The following is a 24883-nucleotide window of genomic DNA, read 5'->3' on the forward strand; positions in this document are numbered from 1 at the left end:
AAAATCAGAAGTTTAATGATCTTTTATCATATTGGTTTCATAAACTACACAGAACCTTTTTCATTTTGGCACACCAGTGTATTTTTTTCCTCTTGTATGTGCTATCCATGCATCAAGATTAAAGCTTTTACAAAAGATGAATAATAAGATATGCAAGTTTCTCAGTAGCAGGTAGGCACTAAATCAAATCTCCCTTCTTGAGCAGGAGGCCATAGCTACACTGCCTTGCATTCACAGGCATACAAGCATGCTGAGTCACACACATGCTACACTGTAAGTCATGGAAGAGTCAGCCATCCGAGCGTACTTCCACTTACCCTTCCACAATGAAGTTATCTGGCTCCTTCTTCATAACCCTCACCCCAACCCTCGGCATAGCTTGATACCGAATGAGCATACTCTGTGTGAGCTGTATGTGTGAGAGCACATATTGGTCACCAGAAACCAGAGTTTGAAGAGCAAAGAGTGTTGTGAGAACAGTCCACATGGCTTTAACACAATAACACATTCAGCAAAACAAGATGACATTGGGTCTGGAGCAGATAGCTCTATAAACCTGCACACGGGTGGTTTTACTGAAGCACGATAGGCAAAGGAGTGGGCGGGATGGAGATTTCCCTCCAATTCTGCATTGGGGAAAATCCAAAAAACAATAAAGTCCTACAAATAATGCTATGAAAAGAAATCTGGCATCAACGTGATCTATATGTGCAAGGCAGAATCTTCTGGCAAGGCCTCCTTCAGCAGTGGCCTGAGAAAAGGTGGTTAACAGAGAGAACTGGCACAGAACAAAACTTACCACACAGATTCAACTATAATAGTCTTTTTTTGCTGTTAACAAGTACTTAAATATCTTTAAAGACATATTTTCATCTCATTTTACCTCACTGCAGTCCACTTTTTACCAATAAATACCACATGAAATCAAGGCACTCCATCTCAAGTACAGCTGATTCAGCCGTATTATCTGACCCAGATTTTATTCCAATGCAATGAAGACCTATAACCTCAGGTCACATGGGTTCACTACAGAGCACCAAAACCTGCCACATGCAGGGTTATAACTCCCAGGGTAGTTCTTTGAAAGTTGCATTGTCTAATTCTGAAAAGATTTGAACACAGCAATGAATTTGTGGGATCAATGGTTCTTTTAAACTTTTAAAAAAGTATGGCACATTGTTCAGAACACATACAAAGATTTAATAAATACTAATGAAGCATTCAGAGGAGACAGTTTTTATATGTTGCAAACATTTTAATGATTACTTTTGAGCTTACACATTAGGTGTTGGTTTTTTTTAAACTTCAAACTGCAACAAGTTAAATAAATGTTTATAATATACAAAGAAAATACAACCAAAAGTAAAACTTGCTTTAAGTGTGCCTTGCACTAGGAACCAGTGTTTTTCAATAGCTTTATTGTTGAGCTGCACAAACACACTTAAGGATTTGATCTTTATAGCAGGGCATTTGAGAAATCAAAATATATTCCCACTTGAAAGAAAAAGAAGAAAAAAAATGGTTGTGCATGATTATATGCAAAAACCCACTAAAATACTCCAATAGTGCAGGCACCATTAAAAAAGAAAAGGCTGGAGATGCCCATTAACTCTAAGTTTTAAAGGAAACAAATTTCTGACCAGTTAGCTTAAAGCCAGCAAAACAGGGATCAGTGATGGCAACTGTAGTGTACAAGGTATTAAATGACAAACTTTACACAATACACTGTTAGAAATTTGTATCAGTGAACACTGAAAATCTGATGATCTGTTCTTTGGAACAGTCAAACAGAAACACCTTAATTTCCAGTTGTGCAAGCCCTTGAAGCATCACACAGTGTTCTGTGCCAATTTCTTGCTGGCTGTGTAGTTACAGGGATTTATTTTGTCATTAGCAGCTAACAAACATTCCACATGTTCCTAAAGCCTCACAGGTGAAAAAAGGCAAGTCTCGTCAGAGCACAGCGTGGAGATCATATTTTTTGCACACAAACACAAGAGGCTTCGCTAGTATCAAAAAACACTTCCATGTTCCATGTTGTGGCCAGCGGCTCAGTTGAGATGGAAGCCTTTCTCCATGGTAGCAGCCAGCAGACGCTCTCTCATAATCTCCTCAGAAGAATACTCAGGCAACTTTAGGTAATGCACACATGTATTCACAGATGGGTAACTTGCATCTGTAGCATCAACCTGAGGAAAAAAAGAGAATGTTTCCTGCAGTTGTTCAAAGCACTCGATATAGAAGGTAAAATTGTAAAGTCCTGTAATTTATGGCACTTACTGCATATGTAACACCAGTTGTCAAGAAACAACAGCATCAGCAAAGCTACAGACCAACTTATAAATACGTTTGCTTCATCTGTACAGTAACATTTTAAATATAAATATATGAACTATATTTTATACATGAAATATACATGAAAATATATTAAATACACAATATACATATAGGATGTCAGAGAACAAATCTGAAACAGAAGTTAGTACTGAAAGCTTAGGATAGGGTCATAAATTAAAAACTGAAAATAAAATAAAAATCATCACTGTTAACATAGAAACATTTTGATTCCATTCAAAAGCCCAACCAGCTGTTTTCAAGGGTGACCTGAATAAGCCGCACCTTGCGTACAACAGTGAGCCGGGGATGTAGGTTGGCCAGTCCTCCTGGTGGGAGTGTTGAACAACCAGTGGTAAACTGGAGAAAAGCCTTCCTCTCATCTGAAGACATACCACACAAGACTCTCACAAATCTAAGGAATCCAGGGCTGAAAATAAATTAAAATAATTAGTTCTGATAATATTACAAGAGAAAGTAAGGGGGGTTTTTAATTTCTCTTAAGACATTCAAATTACAGTCTTCAGTCATGTTTAAGCAGACACCATAAGATTCTAGGGTCTGTTGAGTATTAAATTAAGAATAAAAAAAGCTTAAAATCCATAAAAATACTTCTTTAATCTCCTTGCTGAGTATTAGTATGACACAGAAGAATGTAGGTACGTACTTATCTTGGAGTGTTATTTGGGTAACCTGCATATGAATGGGTAGAGAAGTAGAGCTCAAACATTCTATGAGAAGAATCGCACTGCCTATAATCCTAAAGACTTCTTCTGTACCACTACTGCAGTATGAAGTCAATTATATATAATTTAATTTCTATCCTGTTTTAGACCCTTATGTGAAAAAAACAGGAAAAAGATAATAGACTACAATACTATGTTCAAGAAATCCTCTGCTGCTTTCATCCATGCAAATCCAGGGAACGAAGGGAAAGAGGGGGGCATGAAGAAACCACAGCCTGCTAAAACACTCCCTCAGGTATGAGGCACTGTAATCTCATCTACATCTTTACATGCACAGCAGGGTCAATGGAAGAATTGCTCCACACAATCTTAGACTGATTAGGATCCTTCAGCAGGCTTATACTAACACAGTTCCAGAAGTGATTTGGGTGTTATTGCTACCAAACATGACCAGCAGCAAAAAAAACCCAAACCTAACACACCCTAAAACACCAAGACCATCAGTATATATTTGTCCCCTGCAGAGTACACTTGAAGAGATATAAGAAAGTCAAATAGCAATTGTACCCAACTGAAAAAAAAAAAAAGCTATAACCACCTAACAGAGTAAAAACTCTAAAATGCTATTTTTAATAGTCCATATTAGTTAGCTGCCATTACATTTTCAGTAGTTGTTCTCATTTTAATAATTTTCTTATTCTCTCTCATCTCAAAACAAACAAGTACCTTCTAAACTATTTGTTGTAACATACATGGTTATTTCATGTTGGTTTAGACAATCACTTGCTCTTCAGGAACCACCAAACCCATCCAATTTGGCATCTTGATCTAAAGAATATTCTCTACATTTTGTCACTTAATGTTATATTTTAAGTAGTATTTTAAAATCACTCAGAATATAAGTACCTATCTCTTGTATATCCCAGTTTGGGTTCAGTGTAATTGATGATATCCTCAGCTGCCCAAGAAGGCGATTGATTTCCACAAACAATCATCTGAACCTCTTCATGGCTGAAGGAACTCAGCTTCTCCATTGGAAAGACTCTGTTGAAGCCATCTTTAATTTGTACAAGATACAGTTATAAACATGAGTCCAAATAATGTTTACAAAATAACGTCAGCATTTCAACTGCATTTTAGTCAAATCAGAATCAATCAATAGTTTCTTAATTAAGGTAAATGGAACCTCTTCAAGATTAAAAATGGCATAACTAATGCAAAGGTATTCTGAAATTAGTATCTTACCTGCTCCATTCTTAATTAAAAAGTTTATTTTTGAAAGCCATTCTGTGCCACCACTTTAAACCAGCACACCCTAAACACCAATTACTCCACCTAACTGCATATTGTTGTTATATTTAAAATTACCTCTGAATGCCTCCATTTGTTTCTGTATACCAGTATGCATGCAGAAGTCAAACATGAGATCTACATACTCCTCTGCATTATCCATTGTTACAGTCTGGAAAGACAATAGATAAGTACTGTAAGAATTCTCTGTGCATTAGAATTACTGCTGAGACTATAAAAATTTAACTCCTCAATAAATTGTAAAGGTAGGTTTGTTCCTTACCTCATCTTCACCACCTGGTTTGAGATCCATAGCTGTAAACCCATACACTTTGGATGAAGGGCAAAACTGAAAATTTAAACTTCAAAATACAAAGATAGTTAATAACTGCAAACTAGTCTGCTACTACTATTGTAAATACAGTAGATTTACAATCTGCACCCCTCACGCCCACAAGTATCTCACTAGATTTGAAACCACTGTTGGTGGTTCCTTTTTTGCCACTGTTCATGTATACACAACACTACAGAACTACAAGCAGTAATGGACTGCACAGATAAAACAGGTTTCAAATGCATGGTATGCACATGCATAAACTCACCCACCATTTATTTGGATTGGATAACCACTGAAAATGTCAGTTTGATATCTTTAAGCTATCAGATTCAGAACTACTCAAACCATTTCATTCAGTTCACAAACTCAGAAAAATCATTTCCAGCACTAACAGTTACAGGTTACTAACAGAGCCACTTATCATATTGGGTATTGAGGCCCTTGAATGGTGCTACTTGCTTTCTCTCCATAACAAGCCCAGCTTAAGTCCACAAGACCTTTAAGAATATAAACCTATTAGAAAGGAGGGCAATAAAGATGGTGAAGGGCGTAAAGGGAAAGCCACACAAGGAGTGACTGAGGTCATTTGTCTGTTTAGCCTGGAGGAGACCTCATCCCAGTCTATAACTTCCTCATGAAGGAGGGGCAGGCACTGATCTCTTCTCTGCGGTGACAGGACCTGACAAAATGGCCTGAAGTTGTGTCAGGGGAGGTTTAGGTTGGATATTAAAAAAAGTTGTTCACGCAAAGGGTGGTTGGGCACTGCAAGAGGCTCCCCAGGGACGAAAAAATCAAACTTTTTTTAACGGTCTTTAAAAGTATTTGTGTTCCCAGAGTCATGCAACACTGCAGTGTAGCTGCATTTAAGTTTAAAGAGTAGGAAACTGAGGAAGTGAGAAAAGAAAATCCTGAAGCCAAGGAAGAATATGGCTGCATCTCTAATGATTCCCCCTTGCAATGACGCTATTTAAAATTAAGAAATCTTCATTTTTCATTATATGTGTTGACTTTTGTCTCTAACACAACATGGTTTGTTTATCTTTGAATAAATATGAAAACTCTTACCCCAAATCCTCTATGCTAAGAGGAGGACCCGAACCCGATGGATTCTTCAGCATTAATTCCTGTAGTTTTGTGTTCTTTTCATCTTCTGACAGATTTTTGTTGCTTAAAATTTGACGCCTTTTAATTGCAAGGTCCTTAATTTCTTTTAGAAACCTAGCTCTATGTGGATTTACTAATTCAAAGTCTTCCCATGTTAAAATTCCATTAAACCAGGCTGGAGGTTTAGGTTTTGGTGGATCAAGAATAAATTCTGATTTGGAGTCTTCTTCCAGACTTCCTACTGACAAGGAGTCATGCCCTTCTTCTGTAGAAGCCTCCGACTGGCTTTCAGTACAGTGCAAGTCTCTGTCACCCCGTGATTCATATATCAACTTACTCATGTTGCTTTTAATGTCCCCCATACACATGAGTTTAAAAAAAGGCTTAGAAATGGGTAAATCCACAAGTCTATTGTCCTGAATGCATTTAGCCAAGAAAATTCCAAGGAAATGAAAGAGTTTGGTTATTCTTTCAAGTTCATCACTATCTTGTGGGAATGGTGCTGTGAACAGTCCACATGATCTCTGTACATAGTAGCCAGGTGGTTTCAATCCACCCCCAATATCAACCTAAGTTAATAGACACAAAAAGTTAGTATTATTAAATTCACCTTCAACAATGTATCTGCACAGTCTAAATTCTTATACTCTACTTCTCTGTTAAAAAGAAAACAGGTAAAAAAACAAGATATGGAGCAGAGTAGTCATTCTTGACCATGATAAACTAGCTTCTCTGTGATCATATGTTCTTTCTTCCTGGATATCTAGCTCATTTGACTTCCCTTTTTTTCTTTTCTTTTTTTTTAACACAAGTACCCAGTTAATATGCAAATTAAAATATACCTGACGAGACTCATCATCTGGAAAATCATCATCACAAAGCCAAGCTCCCAAGTCTGTCCTCTGAAATTCTGCTGCAACCAATGCATAAAATTCCAAGGTAGGACCCAGGCCTGTTCCTTCCTCCCCTAAAAACTCAACCTAGAAAAACATAAAGAATGTTAAATACAAAAGAAAATCCCACTGAAATGCTCAGTGTTGGTTATGGAACAGGATATTCAATATCCTGTCCAGTACATTAGAAAGAGCTATCTAACCTCGCTCTGCTAGGCAGATATGCTTTACCTCTAGAACAGATTTTCTGTCTGCATGAATCTGCATGACATTTTCTGCCCATTCCATCAAGGATTCACCTCGCGGAACTTTCACTCTTTCATGTTTGAGGCGCCCAACTCTGAATTCTCCCGGATCATCACGTCGGACTGTGCTTGTGGTCCTTGTCCGTTCAACAGTGGCTTCACGTCTGTTCTGCAGCCATACAATTGCTCTGGGAGAAAAATAAGTTGTTTAAAACTTTGATGTCCAGCAGCATGAAAACTTGAAAGTATCCACTAATAAAATGTTACCTGTTAAGCACTGATTAGCTCCTAATTTTTTTTGAAGCATATCAGAAATACCTGAAATGCCCCAATACAGGCTGCTTCTTATTTTATAAAGTCAGAAAACTAGATAATTTTAATATAAGCACAAGTTTCTCATGATAGCACCCATGAAAACAATACAATTCTTCATCTTGAACTTTTAATCACAGATGCTCAAACCTGATTATAGACAAGTATTACACTTCTCATTATATACTGTAAGGCAGTTGCACATCAGCCCATTGATACTGACCACGGTCTGCAGCAAGATTTATTTACTTACACACTCCTTAGAGCAACACAGAACCAACAGCCCAGTGCAATCATGCACAAATAAACCCATATCAGTCAAGGAAGAACAGCTCCCTCTAACAGCAAGACTTATACCAAGTCAAATTTCCAAATTCTTGTATGTACTATTGTATGTACTGATATCTAGGCAGCAATAAACTATCTACCAAGATGCTGTCTGTTGGCTGTTTTGCAAATACGGTCAAATGTCATGACAGACAGAGTGTACACACCCACAGTTCATACAGATTATGAGTTTTAAGAACTATTTCCAATATTTTAAGAGCTCTTTACTTACAAAGTAAATAACATGCAATGTTTCCTGAGGGATCTCTTTAAAACACAATTTTTCTAGAATATTACCTTTTTTCAAAACAAAACAACAAAAAAACCCACAAACAAACCAACACATGCAGTCCATTTTTCTGGACCATTTTTCTGCAAAAGTTGAACTTTTACACCATAAAAAGATTTAAACTCATGTCTTGCAAGATAATACCTTTTCTTCTGCTTTTCTCTTTTTAAATGCGTCATTTCATATTTTTCATGAGGCATTTTTACGGTGAATTAGATAACAATATTTTCTGCAATTCTCTCTCTACACTTGGGTTTGGAAAACACATAAGCAAAACTAGCCAAGAAAACTCTCAAAAACTAATTCTTTTTTCTCATTACATAGAAGTATACCAGTAAAAAGGTTTACACTGCCTATATACTCTCAAGGTAATCACAGCTAAAATCAAAATATTAAGGATTCCCAGGTAATGAACTCTAGAGAATGTCCTCAAATGTTTTGAAGTCTGGTTTTGTTACAGTTTCATTGTGCAACTCGTAACTTTCAAAATAGCATCTTTTTGTTGGATTTTTTTCTGTTTTTTAAGACATTAGTGAAGTAAAAATAAATTACCTAAAACAATCATAAAACAACTGCAGGAACTATAAAAAGATTTGTGATTTGGTGTACATTTTCAAAAAACACTAAATTCATATGATTTGTAGAATGTTTTCTATTTTGTTTTTCAGTCCTTTATGCAATGAACTGCAACCCAGTCAAATTACTGCCTGATAGTATAACCTAGCTAGAAGTACACAAGCAAGTCTTCAGCTAAAGTTAAAAAATGAAATCTCTAATCTCTTATCTTTCTAAACTTTTCCATCTTCTTCCTTCTACTATCCAAAATGCTTCACATTTGGCAAGCAAAATCTGTCTCATTAGGATAAGGTCCTTCTGCAAATCAGCAATTTAGAAACTATTATACTTAAAAAATAAAAAGGTAGCAGTCTTTTTTTTTTCTTTTTTTTACCTTGATGCTCCAAATGCTGTGCATGTGAAGTATAACTGTCTTGTTTCAAATGGAATTAAGAAAGGACACTTGCTTGTTAGTTGCTCACACCAGTCTGGCAAAGCTCCACTTGCCAGTGCCAAGGGTTCCTGTAGTTTAATGCAAAAGGGGAAAAAAACAATGTTTTTAATATTAGACTCAGGTGGTCCCAACAAGTTTGTAACTAACTACATAGACACCCAATACACCCAAAGTACCGAGTTTTCATCTATGCTTAAGTTTCTTCCTTAGCAACTGGCACTCCCCCCCGCCCTCCCTTTTAAATGCCATCAACACAGAAACTGTACAAGGAATGGCTGAGGTCACTTGGTCTGTTCAGGGTGGAGAAGCAGAGACTGAGGGAGACATCATTGCAATCTACAAGATCCCCACGAGGGGAAGCAGAGAGGCAGGTACTGACCAGCAACAGGAGTCGACAGGAAACAGCATGAAGCTGAGTTGGGGGAAATTTAGGTTGGATACCAGGAGAAAGTTTTTCACCCAGAAGGTGACTGGGCACGGGAACAGGCTCCCCAGGGAAGTGGTCACAGCACAAAGCCTGACAGAGTTCATGATAGTGTTTGGACAATGCTATCAGGCACATGGTGTGAATCTTGGGGTATCCTGCACAGGGCCAGAACAATGATCCTTATGGGTCCCTTTCAACTCAGCATATTCAGTGTTCTGCAATTCTATGATTCTAAGTTTATAAAGTTTCTAGGACTCAGGAGTGGACACAGGTTGCTTTGACACAGACACTGAAATCTGTAGTCGATCTGTGGGATATGCACTACTCAAAACACCGGGGAGGTCTAAGGATCCAATTACCCGGAGATAATTACTCCTGAGTTTTGCCCAAAAGTGATTAGATACCATCTTCTCAATACCAGAAGACACAAAAGAAACTTGGTGGCAGTAAAGATGATCCCCACTGAAATATTACTATAGTCTCTTCTAAAGTACAGAAGGCTACAGAAATTATAACTACAAAGATGTTCAGGGTGCCTGAACAAACAATGTTTAAAAGAACACAAAAAACTGAACTTCTTTTAAACAAAAAAAATTAGGGCAACTTTACTGTAATAAAAAAACCTCTAAACCTCAAAAAGCACACAAGGGCTAAGGAAGTCAAGAATCTTCTTCAAATCATTGTTAAAGAAAAGATGCATTGTTAATGCATCTAACTGACCTGGTACCAATAAGATGTTTTCTAAATGCTATTTTTGAAAGCTTTGTGTAGAATATATAAGCAATAAAATGTTTGTGAGCCCTAACATAATCAACTGCCTTTCTTACATTATCATCATCAGACATACATACACTTCGGTTGTAACATGAATAGCTGGTGCAGAAAAAAATTATTATTCATAACCAAAATATAATCAAGAAAAAAATTTTGTATGAAAAAAACCTGTGTGTTTTCATTCAGACTGGTCTCAGAATTTACTCATCCAAAACAGAAAGAAAATATGTATGAAATAATTCAAAAATCAAAATGGCAAAAAATTATTAATTTCAAACAGTCAAAGAGAATTATAAAGTTTAAAAAAAATATGACATATATACACTGTGTATAATACATTAATGTAATACCTCAATCTGTTGCAGAATCTTTGTAGTAATTTTTTTGCTTGTGAATTCATCTGGTGGAAAGTTAAACTGAGGATGCTCATCTCCTTCTAAAAATAATCAAGAGAAAATTTTTCCTTTATTTTGTTTTCATTAAAATATTTCAGAAGCTCTGCAAAATAACTAACTTACCTTCCTGAGAAGTTCGTGCTGTGTAAGGGTCACTGGCAACTATATACAAAATTCTAAGTAATTGCAAAACATCTTCTACTCCACAGGAGTTCTGTCCGCTGCCAGCTTTGGCCTGAGGTTGTTCTTTTGCCAAACTAAGGATATCAGAATTTTGAAGAGTAGAAATGGCCCCTTGACTTAATCCAGATTTAGATCCATGTTCACAAAAATCCTGTGAACAAAAGAATTGTTAAGAATGAAAACTGCACGTGTTGCTGTCTTTAGGACTGTGCACTCCAAGTTGATGATTTAAAAAAAAAACAAAAACGGTTACTGTGTTCAAACTTAACGCTTAGTCAAATTGTGCATGGTGCAAATCATGATTCAAAGGCATTTCAACACAACTACATTTAACAGAAGACATTAAAATAAAAAGGCCAAGAGCAGCAAAACCTAAACTTGATATTGGCTTTTGAACATTCAGCTTCCCTATCCATGTCACAGCTCTCCCTCCACAAGAATCTTTAAAGCTGCAAAACAAAGCACACAGCCATTCATAATAAAAAAAAGTTTGGATGCAGACATATACCTTGTATGCAGCTATGAGCTGGGAACAATTTCTGTTTTTCCTAATACTTTTATTAGTGCCGGTTAATTTCCAGTGGCGCAGGAAAGCTGAGTCTGCATTCTTCTGCAGGTAGGTTATCAAGTCATTCTTTGGTAATTCATCAGTGCCAAGGTACTGCTCCACATGCTCTACTGACCAGCAACCCTACAACAGGAACCACCAAATGTTGGTTTTTCCTGATTGTAAAGTCTTGAAGATTTCACATGCATTATATAATTTATTTTTTAAAGGAGCATGCATTTACAAATATACTCACGCATATCCTTTAAGTAATTGAAAACAGTTAGTTTTTTTTAATGTAGCATGTCAAAAACTGCAATAGGATTTCTTTTGCTTTTGTTAGAACCACAGAACATAAACAAAGGCACAGAGACAGGTCTTACCATTTTTCCACCTTCTTTCTCTTTATCAGAATCCTTCATTTCTCTGTACATGATTCTAGATATCAAAACAATGAGTTAATATTTCATACTCACAGCACATCCTCTAAATTATGAAGTCATACATTGACTTGTTAAGACATCAGTGACATTTAGATAATATGATGTAAATCAGCAACAGCCGCTGCTTCTGCTGCATAGAATATCTGGGATACCCTAATAACTTTTTAAGCTCTATTTTTATGATGTTGATATTTAGCTTGCAAAGTATTTAATTTATGCTTCCTTAAGTGAGGTTTGAGTAACTGAACAACCTTCATTCACTGTGCACATTTCCCAAACCAACTTCAGATTTTTCACAACTTTTCCTCATGCTTTCTAACTAGAAATTTCTCTTTTCTCTAGGACTATAAATCCCATGGGATTTTTCCTAGAAGGTCCCTGAACAGACAAAATTCTTTTTTCCTTGGTCACTGCTTGACTCTTGAAATACTAACAAATCACAGTTGAACATTAGAGGTTTTGAGGTTTTTTTGTTTTGCAGGCACAGCAGTAGTTTTAAAGTGAGTACGAATATACTGACAAACACAAAAAACCTCCTAATTCTAACATTGCTTCTTACAGAGGAGGAAGAAAAAAATTAACATTGTTTTGCATTCATTTCCTAATCAGCCAAAGTGTTCTCTACACAGAATAACAAACTAGTGAGCTTACGTGTATGTTGGCTCCCAAATACGCCTAAGTTTGTCAGATTTCACGTTGCCATTACAGGACAGCTGTAACAATTTCTGTACATAGTAAAAGATGGTAGACCGAAAGTTTGTTAGAGGCAGTTCTACTTCTCGCGTTGTTCCAAGACCTGAAACTTTCAAGGTAAGTGCTAAACGTGGTGAAGGCATGCACTCAACCTCTTCCAGGAGTTCTGAATGAGGTGTACCTGCATGTGAAAAACCATTTGAGAAGCCATTAATACAAAATATATACTGCATTACAAGTTGGCTGCAATATCAATAAAGTGGCTCAATAAAGAAGTGTAAAGACTTCCTGCACTCACAACCAAAGAGATGATACTGAGTTTTAACTACAGACTGTATCTAAGGGCTATTATCGGAGCACTTCTTCATGTGAGCAAAGCTAACAGGAATTTTTGAAATCCCTCTTGATCCTTATGTCTTGTTATCATCTCCTTTCATATTATCACTGCACAAGCATTATTCTTTTCACACACAGTATCTTTCTTTCAGTCCTTCAAAATCAACAGTGGTTCATTTCTACATACGCTAAGGCCTACTTAGTCGTTCCTGGTAAGCACATCGAGTATCTCCACACTGCTGAACAGGAATAAACTAAGGAACAAGATCAGTTGTTGTGCTCCTGATTGCACAGACGGCTCCGTTACTGTATCACCTTCCCCCTTGCTTTGGACTGTTTTAGCAAGCCCTCTCCAATCAAAGCTATTCTGGGTAGCACTAAGATAGTTTAATCCCCACAGGTGGAACCAGACAAACCAGGAGATTTATAATATCTTTATCCTATCAAGAGATTTTATTATTTATCATTTTAAGAGATGATCCAAGTTAAATTCATGAGTTTGCTTATTTTACACAGCATTTAATTTACTTTTTCCCCAGTAATGCTTGGACCTGCAGAGGTAGATGAAATTCTCATTCAAACAGAGAAAAGCCACACAGCCACAAAAGCATGTTGTTCTGGTTAATAGTGATAGGACCCCCAGAACAGTGGGCCCCTTAACAGTGAGTCTCCATCCTAAAGCCAGATTAATCATCATAAATATCCTGTCAGCATACCTGGTGGAGGGATTTCTAGGTCAGTTGTCTGTTGGACATTAGTACGACCAGGTCTTGGGTCAAAAGCAGGAACCAAAGCAGAAAACTGCCGTTTCAATACATAATCATCATCCCATGTTCTCCTACGGCCTCCTTTGGTTTCATACTCCTCTTCTTCCTATAAAAAAAGTAGTTATTTTTTAGATTCTGCTACAAAAATCATTTAATCAAAAAATTAAAACTTAAGAATACAGCAGTCACATACACTGAACTGCAACTCAGCCCTGGTGAGGCCACATCTGGAATACTGTGCCCAGTTCTGGGCTCCTCAGTGCAAGAGAGACATGGAGCTCCTGGAGTGAGTCCAGCTTAATCAAAGATGATTAAGAGACTGGAGCATCACTCTTATGAGAACAGGCCTGTTCAGCCCTGAGAAGAGGCGACCTCATCAATGCATACAAGTATCTGAAGGGGGGTGCCAAGGAGCCAGGCTCTTCTTAGTGGTACTGAGAAATAAGACAAGAGCCAAAGGGCAGAAACTGATGCACAGGAAGTTCCATGTGGATATGAGGAAGAAGTTATTTACTGTGTGGGTGTCTGAGCACTGGAACAGATTGCCCAGAGAGGCTGTGGAGTCTCCCACACTGGAGATATCCAAGAACCATCTGGATGCAATCCTGAGCCATGTGCTCCAGGATGACCCTTCCTGAGCAGGGAGATTGGACCAAATGACTCACTGTGGTTTTTGTCAACATTCTGTCAATTCATTACGTCTTCCCCAATTTTCAGAGAAAATTGACACAAAAAGAAATCAAAGCAGGCACTTAACACTTTTAGTTCCACTCAGCAGGAATCAATAAAATTATCAAAACCACAGACACAGAGAAACCAACAGGGCTAACCCTACAACAGGTATTATTTACAGTTTCTGGAAAGAATTAAACATTCCATGAAGCACCAGAACATAGGAAAATACAAAGCATTGTAGACGAGCAAACTTGGTGTAGATACTGTGTGTATTCCCCAAAACTTTGTTAATATCAGAAGTTCAAATAAGCCAATGGTGTCAAAATAGACACAATAGTTTTTCTGAAAACAAGAAGCACTTTTTTCCAAAGTGTATACATACATTAATATATAACATATACACATTTTATCCAGAGACTAAATCAAAAATACTAGAACTATTATGGTGGGGGGAGGGGGAGTGGAATCTAATTTTCATTGAGTTTTAGCAAGTATAAATTGCTTATGAATTTTCTACAACAAGCTTTTAATCTGTTGAACTCCTCACTAAGAAGAAATACATGGTATATCAGAGGGAACAGTTCTGGAGCCCAAAAAGGGAAAATTTTCTTTTCCAGACCTGCTTCTTGCTGTGTAGTCTCAACAAAAGTCTGTTTCTGCTATTTCTGCTGCTTTTCATGAACAATAGTAACTCCATTTAACATTTTCTGAAAAGGAGTCAACAATCTACAAACTAATGTCACTGTTTGCATTGCAGATTAAGTAGCACTAGCTTTTATCTTCTTCATTTCGTATATTTGTGCAGAAGGTGAAATAACGAAGTAATTAGTAATGTACCGGAGTTTCGATTAAGAGCATAATCACTAATTTAAAATGCTAAATATTTTGGTTCAAATGAATAAAGTTTTGCACATTAAGTGCAACAAAAAGCTTCTGTAATTCCATAAAACAATATTTACTTTTATTACATAAAACATTAAATTATTATTAGTGAAGTCTTATATTTTTCCTCTCAGATCTTGCAATATCCATTCTGATCACTCCAGTGGTGGCAGAAGACCAAGCATTATTCCCTTCCACTAAAGAACAGCCAGATGAATGGCCAGAACCCCCGACAGTGTAGGCAAGACCCACTGCCCCCCACCCCACTGCCCAATTTTGGGGGAGATTTTTTTTAAGAGGTATTTCCTCTAACAAACTTTTTGCTTCATGCAGGCCTACAGTTAAACACACCCTAGAACTGTATCATTAGGAAATGCAGCAGCCTGCCCACAAAGTTGTATCATTTCATCTGCCATTGAACTGGTGATCCATCATTTCTACTGTTTAGCAATTTGTTCCCAGGCGGGTTTTAAGGTGGTAATTCTGACTTAGATGGTCTCAGGGTGTGCTGGTGTTCAGAACAACTTCACTTGTATTTTTTATTATATACAAGAAACTAAAATCTAAATAAAATTGTTTTAATTAATGGAAATATTATAGCTAGGACTTCCTATTGCCAAAAAAATCTGTTGATTTTTAATGCATGTTAGTCAAATCAGATACCATCTTATGCTAACTGTACCATACCATAACTTCTTCATATTCTTGATCTTCTTGGTTATCATCTTCATTTTCATCATCTTCTTCATCTGGTTCAGGTAGATCCTCATCATCATCTAATTCTGCCAATAGAGTGCTAGCTCGGCAGCTATCAAGAAAATCTATAACACACATATATACATATATTTACATACAGAACAAAAGCCAAGAATAATTTTAAAACAAAATTTTTAAAATTAAAGAACAGAGGCATTGGGCAGAGTGAAAAAACAAATCTCAAATAAGAAAGAAAACTAAAACATTGCTTATTGCATAAGAAGATTAAAAGATGTTTTAAAAGCAAATTTAAGAACTCCATGGTTTTAGCACATAACTAAGAAGTTCATGGGTCTACTCAAGAGTGTAACTAACAAAAGCAGCACTTTATACTGGTATAATTAAGTGATCAAGAGTGATCAGTTTTTTTGTTTGCTTACAGCAAACATAAATTACACTTATTTTAAATTACTAAACATCTCAAAAAAGGGTTACACAAATGCATACTGTCTGTTTCTATGTCTAATTATTTTAAAAACAGGTCAGTGATGTAATTTCCACTAAAAGTGTGTCACTAAAAGAGTGATATTTTTAAAGAGTTAACTGCTAATTAATTACTGTAACAAGAAATTGAAGGCAGAGACAAAGTTCAATTCCACTGACCTGGTACAAAGACTTAAACAACATCCCAAAACAAGAAAAGAATTTCACAGCAATACAAGTGGATGGGATGAAGCTTTCAACTCTTACATTTTTCTACATGTATAAAAACTACCTATACCACCCAAACACCCTATGAATTGTTGCCACCACCCATACAGAAACTTTAACATACTCTATTTGCTCAGTTGTTAGTGATATATTTTAAGACTGGTCACTCAATCAAAATATCAAATCAGACTTAATTAAAAGAATAAAGGGAGATGTTATATGTAGATATATTAATCAACTGCCTCCAAGCAGCTCAATTCCAATATCCATTGAAATGACCAGATATTCTTCAAGTAATTGAAAAAGCAACAAAATAGAATACAATCTTAATCCAATAAAATTTTAAACAAATCAAGTACCTTTTTTTCAAAAACACCTCACAATCCAATAAACTTTACATTTGGAAGTATTTTCCCATATCCAACCCAGTTTGTTTGTTTTTTTTTTTTTTTTTTTTACTTCATTTTATCATCTTGATTCCTAGATATTACTGACCTAGTTATCTAAATCTTCCTTCCCAATATTCATATCCTGCTAGTAACTACTGTCCTAAAATCTGTTTCCAGGGTATAGTGTCCATGTAACTCTGGATGTTGTTCCTCAAATCATATAATTCCACTTTCTGTGTAATTTTAATTTTTGTGTCCTTTCCAATTTTTTGCAATTACTATTATGGTATTGAGACACCTGGAACCTATTTTAAGTGTACGATGTGCCTAATGGTGGATGGTTTTTAATCAGAGTAATATAAGGTACATCAGGCTGTGCGTGTAGCACACCTATGCAACACAACAAGAAATGACATTTTAATTTAATTAGAAGTACATATGAAAGCTACATCAGATAAATATTTTCCCTCATCAAATTTATTAAGTGCCTAAATAGAATGTATCATAAATAGTAATAATGTTGGATACAAACTGCTGAAAACAGACTTGAAAACATAAGGAAATACTACTAGGTTAACATTATTTTACTTACTGCCTTACAGAATTAGCAACATATGAACAGCCCAGCTTTCAAATACTTTTCAGTAAACAAACTACTACACGAGAAAATCACAACAACGGAAGAAAAGGAAAAAAATCATTAATGGGAAGTCTAATGCTTATGTTCATTTAAAAATGAAACTTACCATATAAAGAATATTCTGCCTCCTGCCCTGTATCGCTCTCACTAGATGTTGATGTTAGGCTAGTAGTTAGAGTATTACTAAGCGACTGACCAACAGATAAAACTGTAGTTGCTGTAGCTACATTGCTGCTGCTAGTAACACTGGATGTAGACATGGTCACTGTTGATGTGGTACCAGTTGTAGTCAGATTAGGAAAACTTTGGGCACCCATAAGAGGAGAAGCTATAGATAAAGATATGGTAAGATAAAATAAATGATTTGATGAATTGAAGAGTACAACTTACATGCATGACTCCTGTGTTGAAAAATATACTTGGGATTGAAAAGTTATCAGTGTGTTATTTCACAATAAAGAACAACAGAATATTAAAGGGAAGGGTTTCCCAATGCAAAAGTGCACATTACAATGCAGATTGTAATCCACTTCTGAGCTTATTCCTTTGTGTACATTTAAAATAAATAATTGTATCAAATAAATCCCCAAACCCCACTGTAAATCTGAAACTATTTAATTTCATTTTCAACGTATGAAAAGAATTTCTGCAATCTATTACTCCAATGTTGTGGTTTGTCTTTAAGCCTAAAATATAGTTTAACCTCTAAACAACAATACAGTTATATTATACAAACAATTCAACTATATATAAGTTAATTGAGAACAGTACAAACGTGAAACTTGTGATTACTGTGCATTTTTCTAAAGTTCTTAAAGCAGCTCTGATTTGTTATTTTTCACATAACTACCAGAATATAACTATTAAATATATTGCCAGCACGGTCAACAAACCTGAACTGACAGTACTGCAAAACACATGACTGACTTATGTTGGGTGTTTTATATAAATAATTTTCAGAATAAGCAAGGAACAACTAAGAAGTTACCTTACAGCACATTCAAATAAAACACAGTAAATGCATTTTAGTTAACAACTGAAGCAAGACTGAATTCACTGCAGACTCAACAGAAAGAATTTCAGGTAACTGAGTACAATTTATACCGATGTGCAACTACATTTAGATCCCAGTCTTCAAAACATTTTCTCACATGCTTATCTTCAAGCAAGGAGATTAATCACACATTTGCATGTGAAAACTTGAGGGGTCACATATACTTGAAATTTAAGCCTTAAGTTTACCAGTCTACTTCTTTCTAAACTTTATCAAATTCAAGTTTTGCAGTGTTAAAGTACACATTTTATGTAACCTGAGACACTGTTTTCTTAAAAAAAAAAAAAAATACCCACCTCTGAATTTCAGACTATTATTAAAGTTTGCAAAGGTTACTACCCTTGAAGAAGGGTACAAAGCTTCTTCCCTTAAGTGCATTTGGTAGCTTTTTGTGAAAATTAAATGTTCCTCTTTCTATTTTAATTCTTTGTCACATACTGCCCCCATCCCAGTCCCTGCCCCTTAGGAAGGTAAGTAACATTTTGCAAATAAAAATATAACAATGCAGGAAGAGTGTAAAATAAAAACATAATAATGAGGGAGAGTGTCAAATTTAAATCTAGAGTTGTTAATAAGCTTATCTTCATCGTTATGAAATCATGGAAATGAAAAACCTAAGGATCTTCCTTTTGTTTTTGAAGAACTTGAAAATAAGTTAATCAGTACTCACATCTTCCACCCACTGCTAATTAATAGCAGCAAACTCTTTTCTGTTACAGAAAACAGAAAAAGCCATTAAGCATCAGCATTTTGGTTGCTCTGAATTTAAGGGCAAACTGAAACTGGCTGCCCCAGACTCCACTTAACTTCTGGCAAATACTGATGTTTTTCAATGCAACCAGTACAGTAAGTCCAGAAACACTTACATCACTAATCGTGATTTCAGTCTTTATTTTTTGGGTGTTGGTGTTTTTTGAGGGGTGGGGTGTTGTAAGTGGCTAGTCTGGGGTTTGGGATTTTTTTTGGGGGGTGGGGGGGGTGGGGGGGTGGAGTTGTTTAGTTTTTTAACCTGAACAGGTCAAAACCCCCCCAAATTTTTGAAAATCCAAGCTTGTCACAACAGTCTATGGTGAAATTGCTTCTGATCTCTTTTGGGGGCATTAGTTACCATTTACAGTTTCTATTAATATAAAATGTATTTAAAAAAAATAATTCCTACAAGAGGGATAATGTAAAGTATGAATATTTTAATCAAATAATTAAACTTTTAGTTTGCCCTATTCTTATTTCTAACTTTTGCAGTGTATGGTATCAAACATTCATGAAATCTGTTAAATATGTTGTTGAACTACTTTACCATGTTTTTCAAAGGTGCTCTCTTCCCTCTTCCCCTAACACAAAACTACTTCAGAACCAGAGGCACTATCTGCCTAAAAAGGCACCAATTACTGGAAAGTTTTCCTTGAGTATCTTATTTAGCTTTATAATATAGGCTTCAAACAATTCCCCCCATCCCCGGCATCACAATATGAATGTAAGAACACATTAAAAAAATAAATCTCCCCAAAGAAAAAACGGAACATTTGGTATTTTAAAAAAACTAAAAACGCTAAAAGCAAACACCATATTTTTAAATAAGAAAGCCTGGAATCATAGAATTGTTAAGTTTAGAAAAGACCTCTAAGATCGAGTCTAACTGTTAACCCAGCACTGCCGTGTTGACCACTAAACCGTGTCCTCAGGGGCCACATCTACACAACTACTGAACACTTCTAGGGATGCTGATTCCACCACTTCCTTGGGCAGCCTGTTCCAATACCTGACCACCCTTCTAGTGAAGAAAATTTTCCTAATATGTAATCTAAACCTCCCCTGTCACTTCTTACCTGGGAAAAGAGACTGCACCCCCTCACCACAACCTCCTTTGAAGCAGTTATAGATCACAAATGTCTCTCCTGAGCCTCCTTTTGCCCAGGCTAAACCAACCTCAGCTGCTCCTCGTAAGACCTGTGCTCCAGACCCTTCATCAGCTTCACTGACATTCTTTGCACACTCCCAAAAAGCATGGAAGGTTAACAAGAAGCTGAATGGTTTTTTTCTAGCTTGAGTAATTTTACCTTTTCTGACCTGCCTTCCTCAGGAAATGCAGCTCTCCAGTTAAAATACAATCACCATCAGAGAAAAGAGTAACAACTTTGATGGCAGCATGCTCAAAATAGAGTGAACTCACAACAAGCAGGTTTACAGCTTCCCCTGCTGATACCTTAATCCTACATATAATCTCAGAACATGCAAATGTTAAAGCATGTACACAGTCAATTAAAACACTGTTAACTACGAACTTCCTTACATTTAATATGCCTGAACAGTTCTCCAAATCTAAGCCTTAATGACCATACCCTCCTTAAAAAACATGCACAGTATTGAGCATATTATGTTAAGCAGCCCAATAGAATGAAAGAATCTACTAATATTTCATTATACTGAACTTCACTTTTTTCTTTCTGTTGTGTTCTTAGTTCCTGTGCTCAGAGACTTCACAATATGCACAAACTGCCTCCTGAAGAAAATGTCAAAATAACAGAAATAGGCAGGTACAAGGTGAATATGCAAAATCTACACAGATCAGAAAGCATAAATACCTGACATTAGCTAGACTTGCAACCTCTTGGTCTAAACCATACTGCCTCTCTCTTCCTAAACATGTAACAGGTATCAATTTCAAATTACCTTCTATTTGATGGGTACCTTTTAGCTGACAGGAATTCTGTGAGCTTTTCCTGAGTTCTACAGGTACACACAAGGTCAAGGCTGTTTTAAGTTCATTTCTCTATCAGGCCAACAGAATCCAAACTTGTTTAAAAGCGTAAAGAAACAACAAAATCTTCCACTAAAAATAAAAATTGCTTACTTACTTGCAGTACTCACAACATTTCTTCCCAAAGTATTAGTATTGTTATCACTGCTACTCCGGCTCAAATTCATGTTGTTTGTGGCATTGGTGCGTGCTATGTTTGCCACTCTCCGTACAAAGGATTCCAAGCTAGAAGTTTCCCGAGATGATAAGTTCGGAACACTTGCACTGGAGCTCATTGGTGCCCCAGCAGCCAACAAAGAACTGACTGAGAGTCTGTTACTTGCTGAAGAGCTTAGAGGTCGTTGGGAAGCTGCTTCTTTATTAGTCAGTTCGGAGACTGAACTCACATCAGGAGAGCTTACGCTAACAATTCCCATGGATATAGCACTGGACTCCCCAGGAGCACGTATTGAATTATCAGGACCTAACTTCCTCTCTGCATTTTCATTTCCCATGTCCGCTGTTAAGGTGCTGGTGCTCGCACTGGAAGATGACCCTACGTCAGCCTGAGGCACACTATCAGCGGAAGACAGAACAACAATTGGTTCATGGACGTCAGTGCCTGAAACTATGTTTTGCTCCAATACACTTTCTGATCTCCGCTCCATTTTGGTCGAACCCAAGCTGATGTCGCTGCTACTTGCCACGCTACACACAGAACTGCTGCTTCCTTTTCTACTTGAAGAGCCTGCAGCAGCAGTCGTCTTGTCTGGACAGTTGTTTTTCACCAAGCTGCTCCATGACTGCGTTGTGCCTGAAACAGTGGATGAAACAGGTTTGGGTGATGCCGCTGAATCAGGGTCGTACCCTGGTGCAAGCTTGAGGTCAAACTTTCCTTCTGCGCCCATACGGTAAGAGTTAGAGCCACCAGCATCCCAGGTGACATCAATCCAGCCTGGAAAGGGACAGGAGTTTGTGAGATCCAGCAGAAAGCAGACAGGAGCGTGTCAGATAGTAGCTCCACAATGTGGGATCAGCTTCTCATAAGGGCTGCATGTCTAAATTAATGAAATCACTAAATAACCCTTAACGCCAATTAAAAAGGAAGTGTTTAAATTTAAACAATTTAGTATTTTGTAATGTTGTCAACACTGAGGCGGCAAGAATGGTCATCCTCTATTTTCAGGGTCCCAGAATCCAGCCAAAAATAAAAGTTTCCTTCAGGAAGGAACCTGACCTACTAGAATCTCTAATAACAGAAATGTATATTAAAATGTATCATAACCTTATTAATATCTGTCAAGAAGCTATAAGTATTGCAAGGACATTCTACAATATTTTTCTTAGTTGAACGTTTGTGGATAAGCTTATTTATCCAACAGAAGTTTTATCAAACTGATTAGTCTGGGATTTCTTATTCTTGCCCTATTAAAGTGAAAGAATTAGTTCACTGATACACAGCTTTTTAGTTCAGTAAGTTACACAGACTCCAATATCCCTTTTTCATAAGGAAGGTCTTACAGCAGTCAGGTAAGGACCACTTCAAGTAAAATTTCAGGATTGCCAAGAGAATATATTTCATAGAAAGAAACTTTATCCTGGGACCAAACAACACTCAAAAGATACGCTACTCTTCAGCTCCTTTACTGAATGATTATTAAGAGTAGCAATTTTTTTAACAGCTAAATATAATAGATCTGCAATAACAAGGGTAATGTGCAAAATTTAGCAAACCAGAACAGAAATGGGGGCAAAATGATTTATTTGTCTAAATATGTGTAACAATATAAGAGTGACTCTAAATTTCTCATTGTATTTCAACTGCAACAAATCTTGGTGCAACTATTTTAGTTGATACACATTTTCTTTAAAAATAAAATCTTTAAAGCTTAATCATCTTCTGCAATCTCAGACAGAAATTCAAAACAAATGTCAGGTCCAGATGTACACACGTATTTCTCTTTATTGAAATAGAAAAGAGCTAATTTCAAGTTAAATATTCTTTTTAGTACTGTCAGGTGCACAAAATGCTTTTAACTATCCAATAGTCACCACTCCTAGACCAAAACCGAAAATCACAATGTTCTATTTAGAAACATCACTCTGGAGGAAAGGTATTTAAAAACAGATTAAGTTTTCAGATCTAACAAGCACACATCTCATCCCCAAATGAGCAAGCTTAGATCATGTTACTCTTGTATGATTTTATTCCTTCTTCATGACCTATAGCTAGGTAAGTGTCATATCACTCAATCTTTGAAGGGTAAAGTTGTGAAGGAAGTCTGAATATTTTAATTTCTACAATTTATTTGCATTTCTTATAAAATACAAAAAAAAGTTCCATACTGTAGTCAGGAATATCTGTCAGGGTATTTTGTAAATACATACCTAACTGTTCTTATTCTGTATAGTTCCTTTCCCTAAAATATTAATTACAAATCATTTTAAATGTGAACAAGTTTTAAGTACATATTATGTACTTGAAATTATACTGCTCCATCTTTATAGCTTAAATGGGAACGTTTTACTGGAACATAGGAACAGAAACACTGATTTGGTAGAATACTACTCACCAATAATACCTAAAGTCTTCAAAGTGAGAATGTAACTATGGATACTGTTGCATCTGATAAGAACAATATATAGATGATGGAAGAATTCCCTACAAGCTATACTGAACAGCTTAAAAAAGAATTTAAGTTTCAAAACATTTTAAGACATTGTACTTTGGACTTTTCTCCATGTTTGAGAGCTGACAACAACCTAGAAGAAATTTTCAAGTCTGGCTAAGAATGAACCTAAGAGTGGCTGAAGATGCTTCAGAATCAAGGCAAGTCTTATATGCCTCAAAATAGGGTGAAGAGAAGGAAGAAGGTGGAAATCATGTTCAGCTGACAAGATCATCACCTTTCCTGGAGCCTCTTCAGTATTTTAGCTTCCTGAGTACTGACTTCCCTGGCTGTTGCAGGTTTTTATTCTGCTCAGTAAGTTACTTTTTGTTATGCTTTAACTAAAAAAAAATAACTTGATCCCAATGAAGCTTGCAAGGTAGGAAAGGTATAGGATACAACAAAAGTCAAGAAAAATATTGCAAATGCTAAGCTAGAAGAAATGAAGAAGGTAATAATAGATTTTGCAGGCCCAAAGCTTAATCAGTTTGCATCAATCACCTTCAATCACTTTGCAACAGATGTCTAAATAACAATTTTGTATTTTAATTAAGCAGAGCTCTACGAAAGTTTCATTTACAGAAAGAATTTTTTTCATGCATCAAAATGGAATTCACAAATGGACCACAAGAGTTGTAGTATTTGAGTTCCTTCTCCCCAAACTATTTAAAATTTCATCAACTTCAAGACATTACGAAAGAAATGCTTTAATGCTACCCGCTCCACATGGTCTAGTCATGCTACAAGACAGTTACAAATTCGGGTAATTCATGCTTTACCATTATGTAATTCTCCTGTAACAGTGCCTTCACCCTGTGGGCTTCCATCCTGATCTCTCCATTTCCAATCAATTCCTCTGATTACACGAGCTCCTGGAACCATATATTTTAACACCTGAGAACGGACCAGACGTCGCTGTCTTCGCAGATTTGCTTCGGCCTCTTTAGCAGCTTTTCCTACAAGAAATGTAAATTGAAATGAAAAGACTTAGAAGTACTGAATGGGGAATAATTTTGAGCTTATTTCTAAGCAAATTCCA

General features: G+C 36.4%; 1 protein-coding gene across 10 annotated transcripts in view; it reads right to left on the reverse strand.

Annotated features, from left to right (window-relative positions):
* Positions 1-1234: 1234 nt before the first annotated feature.
* Positions 1235-24883, reverse strand: part of HECTD1 (HECT domain E3 ubiquitin protein ligase 1) — a 58545-nt gene continuing 34896 nt past the window's right edge. For 5 of the 10 annotated variants that reach the window (XM_027878755.1, XM_027878753.1, XM_027878754.1 and 2 more), the window contains 19 exons: positions 24624-24800; positions 21294-22130; positions 17491-17712; positions 15636-15769; positions 13341-13497; positions 12247-12469; positions 11536-11590; positions 11114-11296; positions 10546-10756; positions 10378-10463; positions 8767-8894; positions 6876-7077; positions 6594-6731; positions 5713-6320; positions 4594-4672; positions 4389-4482; positions 3927-4077; positions 2620-2764; positions 1235-2189 (listed from right to left, as the gene is read on the reverse strand). In XM_027878755.1, coding sequence (XP_027734556.1) covers positions 2052-2189; positions 2620-2764; positions 3927-4077; positions 4389-4482; positions 4594-4672; positions 5713-6320; positions 6594-6731; positions 6876-7077; positions 8767-8894; positions 10378-10463; positions 10546-10756; positions 11114-11296; positions 11536-11590; positions 12247-12469; positions 13341-13497; positions 15636-15769; positions 17491-17712; positions 21294-22130; positions 24624-24800 — 3968 coding nt within the window. In that variant the 3' untranslated portion in view covers positions 1235-2051. The remainder of the gene's footprint in view (positions 2190-2619; positions 2765-3926; positions 4078-4388; positions 4483-4593; positions 4673-5712; positions 6321-6593; positions 6732-6875; positions 7078-8766; positions 8895-10377; positions 10464-10545; positions 10757-11113; positions 11297-11535; positions 11591-12246; positions 12470-13340; positions 13498-15635; positions 15770-17490; positions 17713-21293; positions 22131-24623; positions 24801-24883) is intronic. The other 5 variants (XM_027878760.1, XM_027878758.1, XM_027878756.1 and 2 more) reach the window with 3 other exon arrangements.

This window comes from Empidonax traillii, unplaced genomic scaffold (genome assembly GCF_003031625.1).
Source record: "Empidonax traillii isolate 1590-97213 ecotype Southwest subspecies unplaced genomic scaffold, ASM303162v1 scaffold45:size3623477, whole genome shotgun sequence".
In the NCBI taxonomy this organism is placed as follows: domain Eukaryota; kingdom Metazoa; phylum Chordata; class Aves; order Passeriformes; family Tyrannidae; genus Empidonax; species Empidonax traillii.